General features: G+C 56.6%; 1 protein-coding gene across 1 annotated transcript; it reads right to left on the bottom strand.

Annotated features, from left to right (window-relative positions):
• Positions 1 to 4,716: 4,716 nt before the first annotated feature.
• IRX6 (iroquois homeobox 6) lies at positions 4,717 to 9,194 on the bottom strand. The gene is made up of 6 exons (XM_058527700.1): positions 9,150 to 9,194; positions 7,903 to 8,160; positions 7,106 to 7,215; positions 6,623 to 6,930; positions 5,185 to 5,784; positions 4,717 to 4,817 (listed from the first exon to the last, which is right to left on the bottom strand). The coding sequence occupies exons 1-6, from the start codon at positions 9,192 to 9,194 to the stop codon at positions 4,717 to 4,719; spliced, it is 1,422 nt and encodes a 473-aa protein (XP_058383683.1).
• Positions 9,195 to 10,578: the final 1,384 nt, after the last annotated feature.

Below are 10,578 nucleotides of genomic sequence, written 5' to 3'. Positions count from 1 at the left end.
GAGTGAGACAACAGCTCAGGAGACAGATTTTAGAAGTTACATGGAGAAAAAGTTTGGTTCAAAAAAGAAAGAACTTTCTAATGTCCCCAAGGCTGCAACTCCTATGTCAGGAGAACGCAAGAGGCCCACCCCCTCCATGGTTCTTTTATTTGCTTAAGATACAGTCTTTCCTTCCTGGTGTTGGCTTTCCCCAAATGTGTAGGGATTCTTGACTTCATGCTCATGTTTGGGGACAGAATTCTCTTACATGCTGAGGTACAGGGGACTCCTAAGATGCTTCCAACCCTGGAACCCTAGTTTGTCTCCAGACAGATGGGAGAGGCAAGTCTCCTAGGTCATGTCCTCCCCGACCGATAACAACAAGCCTTTGAGCTTCAGAATGTGGGGGGGGAAAAAAAAAAAGTTGAACTAGATGAGGATATTGAATGTGAATCCAGATTAAATCCTGGAGAAAATGTTTGCACCTGTTCCTGGGATACAATTTACTCTAACAGCAGGTGTCCTAAGCCCTCATTGCAAGCTTAGAGTCTGGTAACTTGAGGTTCAGCCACTGCTACTCAGGTTAGAGGTCCATCAGACCACCTAGGGTGCTTGTCACAAAGGCAGATCTTCCAGCACACAGCCCAGTGGGATTCTTTAATTACGGGCTGATTTTGATGGTGGAGATCCGTGAGCTAAATTTTGCCCAACACTGACCAAGGATGTCTCAGACAGCCATGTCCCAGGGCAATGTGGGCAGTGAAAAAGGGTGGGGATGCTCTCAGCCAGGATATGGGGGTAGGTCCAGGAGGCACCAGAAATCTTTTTCCATTGGGCATTCCTGAGAAGGAAGGAGGACAAGTTGGAGTTCTAGAGGCATGAGATAATGGACTCATGGATATTTAGAGTCTCAGAAACATAGGCTCTTATACGTAATAGAATAAAAGAATCTTAAAATAATACAATGCATTAGCAGTAGAGATTAATGGTTAAGAATCAGTCCAGAGTTTGACTTCTTTACTTGCTAGTGGGATAACTGAAATCGAGTTACTTAACCTCTCTGACCTCCTGTTTCCTCCTTCATTAGACAGGCATACTAGTGAGTATAATGCTCCCTGGGACTGTCATGACATATAAATGAGTCAGTGCATTAAAGGACATGGCATTGAGTCTGGCACATGGTAAGGTCTCCAGAAGCTCTTATGACCATTACCAGGGTCATAGGATCTTAGAGCCAAAAGTGATCATCTCGTGAGTCCAATGTCCATGTAGTGACTCCTGGCAGGAGAGGAATCAATAAAGGAAGAAGACACTGGTGTGCTGCGGCTCCCTTGGTTCAGCTTCTTCTCTCAACCTAGCCCCCTGGTGGTTGCTCTCCAGCCAAGGGAAGGGGCACTTTAGCCATCAAGGGAGTTTGGAGGTCCAGCTCCTACAGACTTCCCAAGCCTTAGAATGCCACCTTTCTGCGTTTACTGGCATTCACTTTGCAGAGCTCACGGGCCAGCTGTTTGTGGGCACCAGCAGGCTCAGCCGAGGAGAGCGGGGCTGCGTCCTCCCTCCCCTGGCTCTGCTGTTTAATCAAAACAGTATTCAAAATATGATTCTGGGAGATTATATTGGGAGATTTGCAGGAGCTCTCAGTGGGGGCAGAGATGGTGGGAACAGATTGCTGCTGGGGGCCTGAGGCTGGGATAATCACCGGCTCAGACATGCCATTCTCAGGCCCTTCACCCATCCTCTTGGAGCTCCCATCAGCTCCGGAGCAGACTCTGACCACCAGGATGGAGCACCAGGAAAGTTAGATCATCCCTGTGTTTTACAGCTGGGGAGACTAAGAGAGGGGAAGGGGCTTGTTCACACCCATATAGCAAGGTAGTAATGGGCTTGAGATGGTAAAGCCCTTTCTTGGGACTTCAGCTACTCTTTTGAGCCCAGCCAACCAGGTGCAGATCGTTGGGACAACCCTGGGCTACAGGCTTCTGCTCCGGGTTGGGGCAGGTGGAGAGAGGCCAGGCCTCCCAGACAAGAGGTGGAGAGACAGCCTCTTGAGGTCCTGGGTGGGAAGGCAGGCAGACCCAAGTGGCACTCGTTTTCCAATGCCACCCTTCCTATAAAAGGCCTACAGCTGGAGGCAGTGGCAGGTGAGATCCTCCCCCACGCCCCATCCTTCTCTTTCTGGATCCCAGTCCTCAGGCTTAGGTGGGTCCCTTCTCTCTGCCCTTCAGTTTCCCATCTTCAAACGCTGACTCAATGTGATGCTAAGGGACCCTCTCCTCTCCACAAAAGGGCTAGCAGGAGCCCCACTCCCAACTGGAGGCCCTAGGCACAAGCTTCTGCCTGACTTCCCAGCCTCCGGAGGGGTCTACCCGGCCCCCCAGGAGGGAGTGGGGTCGAGAGCGCCTTGAAAGAAACCTCCAGCTAATGCTCTTTATTACAAGCGTTAATCCCGCAAAGCCGACTGGAAATAATGTTTATCTTTTCGCAGTTTAATTTCCCAGACCCTAAGCCGCGGGTCAGTGAGGGCGACTGGAGGGTCCCTGGGGAGGTTGGGGGTGGGAGCAGCTGTTGCCCAGAAGGAAAACGAAAGCAGGGAGGGGACTTCCTGAGGACGCGAGGGAGCGGAGCTTGAACTGGAAAGGGGCACTGGACCCTGAGCGGAATGCTGGACTCCGTTCCCACCACGGATTCTGTGTGACCCTGAGCCAGTCCCTTGCCCTCCCATTTGGCCTCAGTTTCCTCATCTGAGGAAGAGGTTTGTATTTTTGTAATTCGTGATCTCGAAAGCCCCTTCCGACTCTGATCATTCTATAGAAAAGAGGACACGGTGGGGCTGGGTGGTGGCACGACGCCTGCTGCCCGCAGTTTTTCCAACATCCATCCGCAGCCTCCAAGAGTTTTAAAAATTTCCTCCCGAGGATGCAGACCCTTCCCGCCCGCGACTTCAGTGACTGGCCGGCTGGTGCCCGCGCTGGTGTGGAAGGCCGTCACCCAGCCTGGCGCCCCGGGTAGAGCCCAGCAGTGGAGACACCACTCCGCAGGGGTCCAGCGCGTAGGCGCACACCCCCGCTGCCCTTCCTCCTGCCTTCCCGCCTCCGTCAGCTCCTCGGAGCTCCTCCCCAGGGCTCTGTCCCGGGTTCCCTCCCCCCCATCCCTGTGAGCAGCGGCGAGCTCAATCGCTGCTAACGCCGAAGCCGCTATAGGCCGGGGACGCGAACTCAGGCCTTGAGCGGGCATCTTACAATCTCTCACCCCCCAGCCCTTCTCTCGACACTGCTGGCTAGGGGGACAGAGCCCCCTTCCCCGCCCGTCAGCTCCTATTGGTTGGCCTGCACCGGAAGTGTTTGCTGACACTCGATTAAATGGAAAGAATGACCCCCTCTTGCCTCAAATCGACCCGGCAAGCTGTCACACTTTGCCATTCTGTCCCGGAGGAGCGCGAGGGTCCTCGCGCTTGCCAAGGGACGGCCAAGATCATCCCTATCGCCCCTCCGCGCAATAAACTTAAAACCCAAGTATGAACCTTGAAGCAAATGCAGCTTCCAGATGAATATCCTGACAGCTCCCGCCACCTCCGACCTCACAGTTGCGGCCCCCCACCTCCAAAGCACAGGCAGGCTTGGTTACCCGCAGAGTTTGGTGGTTAAGAGGAGGCGAGGCGGCCTTAGCGGTTACCTTGTCAGTTTCCCTCCCTCCACGAAAGGGACTGAGGTCTGCGGGCCACGCTGCCCTGTCCCAGAACCCCTAGCCGCATTCCACCCTCCCCTCCACCCCGACCTCTCAAAACGCCCCTGGCACAGACAGGCCACACAGCTTGGGTTCCGTTTGATTATTTTTAAGGATACAAGGAGTGGCAAGGGGGCGAAGACGCACGCGGCCTTAGGGGCCAGGTCAGCGCTGAAGTTACAAAGTGAGGGGGGTGAGGGTGCGCAGGAGAGGGAGCGGCTTCAGACCCTGAATCAGAGGAGGAAGGGAGCCTTGGTATACCAAGTGGGTGCATCCAACAGACTAGCCCAGCCTTCCCACTTGGCCTTCCCCAAGGTGCCCTGCCACCTCCTCTGTGGGATCTGACAAGATGCACGTCTGCCAGCCACTCTCAGCTCAGCGAGCAAGGAGGGCTGTTGGGAGGGTTTCTGCGTGTCTGTCTGTCCGTCTCTTAGTCGAAGTGAGAGCCCCCTGTCCCTGGCGAGGTCTCCCAGATTCTTAGTGTGGAGGTGAATTGGGAAAGTAGGGCAGATTTCCAAGATTCTTCTGCAAATCGCAGCCAATGCGCTAACCTGCTGAGAGAGGAAAGGTTGATTAAAACCCGGAGGCCGCTTGGTGGAGATTCCTAGGAAATCAAAGGTTGGTTGTGTCTCATCCGAAGGGAATCCAAGGTCTAGAGGTAATTTGCTTGCCAGAGGTAACATTTGGACCCCGTTATGTGTACATTCAAATAACAGTGTAACCCAATTTTCTAAGCCAGTAGCCAATCCTGAGAGAAATCACTGCAAAGAGCAGAATCTGACAGTAAGTGCTGGAGGCTGCCACAGGCTTGGGGAATGTGCCTTTGTGGGGTGAAATTCCCTTCCACCAGGCACAGCCAGAGAACCACTCAGGGGCAGGAGACACTGAGTGGCAGTCATACCCTGAGCTCTGGGGGGTGAGTGCTCTCCAGGAATGGCAATGACCTTGGACTACGCTCCCCAGCGGTTTTAGTGGGCAGAAGAGAGGGCTGCAAGCTGGACTTAAGCACTGGCCTTAAATCAATTGTGTCTGGCCCTTCCCCTCAGACTTCTTGAAACGTCCTGGTGCCTGCCCAAACTTTTGGTACAAGAACAGCAGGAGCCAGCTGGCCTCCTCTGAAGGGCAGGCAGGGGACAAGGGCCCCTGTGCCAGAGGGTCATGATGGCACCCACCTGGCACAGTTGGTGGAACACTGGACAGGAGTGCAGAGATCTAGGTTGCCCATCGCTTCCATGATTTTCTAAGTGATCCTAGTTAAGTTACTGTCTCACTCTGAGCTTATTACTATTATTCAGCTTTAAAATGAGGGAGAACTAGAACTTTTATCTCTAAGCTTCCGTTTCAAGAAGTGCTGAGACAGCATCGCGCTGGGTCTGAACCTGGGCATGCGTGAGAGGCAGAGAGAGCGTGCAACGGCGGGGGCAGCACGGCGGGCACACGTCTTTCGGACAGAGACTCCCAGCGCCCTTAGGGGCCCACTACCTTCCGCTCCGGACAGGTACTGGCACTGCACTGCCGGCTCCCTCCGCCGCGGGCACGGCGCACAGTTCAGCGGCAGGCCCTGCAGGGCAAACGTGGGGTCTCCGAAGGCTTTGGCTACTGGGGAAGGCTCTTCGGACGCGGAGTCTCTGGGGACAGCAGGTCGCGCGCCCGAGCCTGGAAGCTGTCCGGGAATCAGATGGCAATCAGGACTTCGTGGCCTGGGCGGGGTTGGAGGGGCACCTTCGACGGCGCCGGCTGCTGCAGTGTGCGCCAGAGACCAGATGCGCGGTTTCTCGCTGCTGCATGGATAGTGCATGGTCAATGTGTGGCCCCCTGGCTCCGCGCGGAGAAAGTCAGCTTCTTCCGACCGGAGGGGCTCATGGAATGAGAAGCGGGGCGCCCCCAGGCCGCACTCCCTGCGCTCCGGCCGGGCCTCTCGAGCAGCAGCGCAGGGCGCTGGCAGCGACTGCGTGTCCTTATGGAACTCGGCCAGCCTGTCCGCAGCTGTGGCCACTGCCTCCTCTTCTTCGGCCTCCTCTTCCTCCAGGTCGTCCAGGTCACTCAGCCGGAGCCTGCGAGCCTCTTGGCTAGCAGTAACGTCTGCAGGAAAAGAGGAGCGAGTGAGAAAAGCCCCAGGCCCCAAGGGAAATCCTCAAGAGTGCCCATCCCTGAGAAGCTTTTAGCAAGACGCGCCCTGCACTCTGGATATTCTCGGTGTAATTCACCAGGCTGGCCGCACCATCTCTTAAACTTGCCCTAGGACTGGGGCCTGCCTCTGAGAAAGAATTCCCGCCCCCAGCCCTGCCCCCACCCCTTGAAGAGGCCTCCTCTCCGTGGCGTCGCCAGGCCAACGAAAGCGCCAGTTTGTGCTGCCTAAGCCCTGGATCGCAGTTTCTCCGCTGTGAAAAAGCGAGGGGGCAGTTTTTACCCAATTTCAACACCCACAGGTGGCTGGTGTGTATTATTTAATTAGGCAAATATTTACTGAGTACCAACTATGTACCAGACATCATTTAGGCATTTAGTATTAGGAATTTAGGGAATGCAGCAGCGAATAAGACACTTTCTAGTGTCGCTGACATCCTAGAGGGGGTAGACAGATGTCTGTACTTTCTCACAGTGGTAATATGGCAAAGAAAATAAAATAGGCTGATGTGACTGAGAATAACTGGGAAACTACATTGGCTTGGGTGGCCAGGGAAGGCTTTCCGGAGGTGACACTTTAAAATAGATAAGAAGCTGGTTCTGTGGGGAATTCCAGGCAGAGGGAACTTCACTGGCAAAGACCCTGAGGCATGCTGGGGATGCAAGTGCAAGAGTAAGGAAGGGAGCGCCCTCTGTAAAATCTACCCCCCCCACGAGGGCCGCTGGGAAAATCCAATCAAACTGCTGGATGGCTGGAAAAATCACAAGGTGGGGTGGGGAACATTTTTGGTACCTTTGGTGTCACTGTTGAGGCAGCCCAGTGGTTCCTCTGCTCCGCCCTCCACCTTCCTCTCCTCCCCACCTTTGTTCTTGGGCGCCCAGGTCATCTTGTTTTCCTTCTTGAGGCGCCGGCGCGCGTTGGCGAACCAGGTGGACACCTGAGTGAGGGTCATCTTGGTGATGATGGCCAGCATGATCTTCTCGCCCTTGGTGGGGTAGGGGTTCTTGCGGTGCTCATTGAGCCAGGCCTTGAGCGTGCTAGTGGTCTCCCTGGTGGCGTTCTTCCGGCGCCCGGCACCACTCAACTCCACCGCTCCGTACCTGGGGGGAGAGCTTGGCTCAGAGTTCTGGGGCTGCAGGCAGGAGACAGTCTTTGGCCTGGAAGGGAGGTTCTGCTCCCCTCCCTCCATACAAACCCCTTCCCATGCTCACCCCAGATGGGCAGGGGAGCGGGAAGGACTTGTGATGCCAGCCACCAATGGGCCCCATGCCTTACCGGTCATACTGATACTGCCCCAGAGTGGGCTCATAGGGATAATAGGCTCCTGGTTGCGCCAGGCCGGGTGTGAAGTTCCCTGCAGCCTCCTTAAATTCATACTGTGGATTCTGGTGGGGGAGGAAGAAATAATTCAGGACCACATTTGGGAAGGAGGCGGGGTGGAGTAGTTGCTCAAACTATGAACTCTGGTTCAAATACCACAACCACCACTGCACTGGCTGTGTGATCTTGGGCGCAGTTGCTTAACCACTCTATGCCTCAGTTTCCCCTTGGTAAAATGGGGATAACAATAGTACCCATAGATTATTACAGAAGAGCACTTGGCAGAATTCCTGGTGCAGAATAAGCAGTAGTTAATGACTAGCTGTTATTATTACTGTTACTACTTGTGTCTCCCCCCAACCCCCTCCCCACCAGCTGGGGAACTTCCTTGCCTTACTCGCCTTCCAGAGGTATTCCCTGACCCTCTGTATCTTTGACTTTGGGTAAAGTATTTGAATCCCTCTGCATCTCAGTTTCCTCATCTGTAAACTGAGACTTGCCTACCTCACAGAATTAACAGAGGTACAGATGTTTTCTAAACAGTATGGAGTTCTGCAAACTGTAAAACACTGTAAAGATGTATTTTCTTTTTTCCTTACATACAATCCTAACCATTTCCTTTCCTCGGAGTGGTGCGTCCTTCCTAGATTTTCTCTGGAGATGTCGCACTGGATTTCACCCTCTGCTGCCCCTCGTGTCCCCAGGCGAGTGGGTTCTAGCGCACAGACCCAGGATCCACCTGGTGTACTCACCAGCGCCCCGTACAGCGCGGGCGGCTCCGGGCTGTAGGGCAGATAGCTGGGGTAGCTCTGGGCAGCTGCAGCGGCCGCGTAGGGGGCTCCATAGAGGCCCAAGGCCGCGCCCAGCTCTGGCCGCGCACTGCCCAGCAGCCGACCGTCGTAGGATGCGCAGCAGAGAGCGGCTGCCGGGGTGGAGCCTGAGGCCACGTCTGGGACGGAGCGCGGGGCAGATTCGCAGCAAGTGGCGCTGGAACTTGCAGACACCAGAAACTACGGGGGCGAGAGAGGGGCACCGGAGGTCAGAGACCGTCGCCTGGGGCTGGCGGGAGCCAGCGGAGGAAGTGCGCGATCCTCCTTCATTCAACATTAACTAAATGTCACCGAGTGCTGAGCATTCTGCTGGGTGCTGGGACCGGAATTAGCCAAAGACTTAATTTATCCAAACTGCCTTTATAGATACTCCTAAGCCATTGCTGAGGCTCCAGAGCCCCAGGGGTCTGGGCGATGGGAACATTCTGAAACCCGAATTACAGGCTCCACAGGTTTCCTCTCCGACCCTCCCTGCTCCCCATCTTAGGATCCTACAAAGGCAGAGCTAGAAGTTGGCCTTAGAGACCATCATTACGGCTCACTCCTACTCCCATTTTACAGACAGGGAATGAGGACCAGAGAGAGTGCAGACTTGTCCAAGATCACAAGGCGGGTCAGAGGTCAAGTTGGGACTAGACTCCGAACTCTGGAGAGAAACTGGAGAACAGTGGTGGGTGTCCCCAGACTTTCCCCAGGAAACCCTTGTCATTGCACAACACTCACCCTGGTCTGGAAAATCGAAGGAACCAGAAGCAGAAAGCTTGGACCGACCCAAGGAAGGGGGAGGATAAGAACAGAGGTCAACAAACGAACAACAGAGAAATGGTGAGATGGACAGCGTTCTGAACTGGAAGTCGGAGACTCGCGGTCCCCTCGGTACAAGAAGGAGGCCTGTGTGGAAGACCCCTGAAATCTCGCCCACCTCACTGAGCGTATGGTCAGAGTGCCCAAGTTTCGGGTCACACGATTTTCCAGTTTGCACTGGAGGAGTGAAACGTTCTCAGCCAGGGACTGGGGATGTCAGAGGGGTCATGGCACATTACCCTCGTCTCTGCTCCCTCTGGCTTCCCTGGGGTCTCGCTCGAGAGGAGGGCGCTCAAGGGCAGGCGCATGCACTGGGCACCCCCTCCACCCAGTCTGCCCCCATCCCCCATGGAGGCGCCTCTTACCTGGGGAGCGTTGCCATACGGGTGTCCAAAGTGCGGGAAGGACATGGTGGCTGTCCGTGGCCCGCCTCCCTCTTCTCTTGAGAGTTCCCGCCTCAGCCCGGCGGTTGTGAGCCTCCAGCGGCGCGCCGCCTCGGTTCCTTACACGGCCTCCGGTGCCCAGCGCCGCGTCCTCCGCCTGCTTGGCGCCACTGGAGGCAGAGCCGAGGGCAGCCCGGCTGCCGAGCTCTGCGCTCCAGAAGGCGCTCCTCCGGCCGGCGTGGTCCGGAAGACAGAAGGGCCCATGGATGGGCAGGGGAAGGGAGAGGATGCGGGTTCCCAAAGTCGCGCGGTGGCGAGGCAAGGTGAGGCGCGGTGCGGGGCTGTGCGGCTCCCGAGGCGTCCCAGTCCAAGGTGGCCAGAGGCTCAATGTGACGTCACGGTAATCCCAGGCCGCCAGGCGGGCCCCCGGGCCCTGGGGCCCCGGGCCACCAAGCGTACCAAGCGCAGCCAGCCCGTGCGCGCGCGCACTGTCACCCGCACTCACACTGGTTCTGGGAGGTTGTGCAGCTGGTGAGGAACGTCAAAGACCCTGACCCTCTGCTTGGCGCTGGATCTTACACCTTTTCGCCTTAAACTCACGCGCGCGCGCACAGACAATCTCTCCAAATTACCCGGGAGAAGTAGGAGAAACGCCTCCCTCTGCGCCGCGCAGGCCCCTGGCGCAGCGCGCTTACCTCCTCCCCTGCGGAGCGGAGGAGGATAGAAGCAAGCCGGGCGGCGAGGGAGGGGAGAATACAAAAGAGACAGGAGAAAAAAGAGAAGAAAAGTCGGGGAGAAAGGCAAGAGGGAGAAGGAGGAGGGGAGAGGAGAGAGATGAGGAGTCTAAGTGAACAGAGGCGCGCGGGGGAGGGGAGGGAACTGGGGTGGGCGAAGGCTGGGCGGAGGTTGAGCACTGGCAGGTGGAGGAGAGCCGAGGCTCGGGAGAGAAGCCTCTAGCCCGGCTCCCCCGCCCCTCCCCTGCAAGGAAAGTTTGTTCGCTCCACAGGCCCTGCGCTACTTCGAGCAGCGCTGCGCAGCGTCGGTGGGTCCCACTGGCCCGCCCGTCTTTGTCCTCGGGGATCTCTCTCCCTGCCCCAGTCTCCCCAGGACTCTAGCTAGATTCGGGCTCTCCAAGCCCCGGCCTTTTCCAGAGCCTTGACCCCGGGGCTTCACTGCAGCCTCCTGGCCCTCGGATAGGCCGAATAGCGCCCCCTCGAGGCCAAGGTTCAGAGCCTCTCGGACTCTGGAAACGCCCCAAGTCTGACCCTTGGCATCTGCAGTCCGTGAGCTAAGACTCCTGGGCATCTCCTCCGCAGGCGAGGCTTGGCTGCCTCCTGCGCACCGCCCGCTGTGTCCACGGGGGAGCGGGGGAACCGCAGGAAGGCGCCAGGGCCGAGCTGCAGCCTCTGCG

The sequence above is a fragment of the Diceros bicornis genome, chromosome 32 (genome assembly GCF_020826845.1).
Source record: "Diceros bicornis minor isolate mBicDic1 chromosome 32, mDicBic1.mat.cur, whole genome shotgun sequence".
In the NCBI taxonomy this organism is placed as follows: Eukaryota; Metazoa; Chordata; class Mammalia; order Perissodactyla; family Rhinocerotidae; genus Diceros; species Diceros bicornis.
Note: the sequence above shows the minus strand (reverse complement) of the source record. Positions and strands in the feature narration are given on the sequence as shown.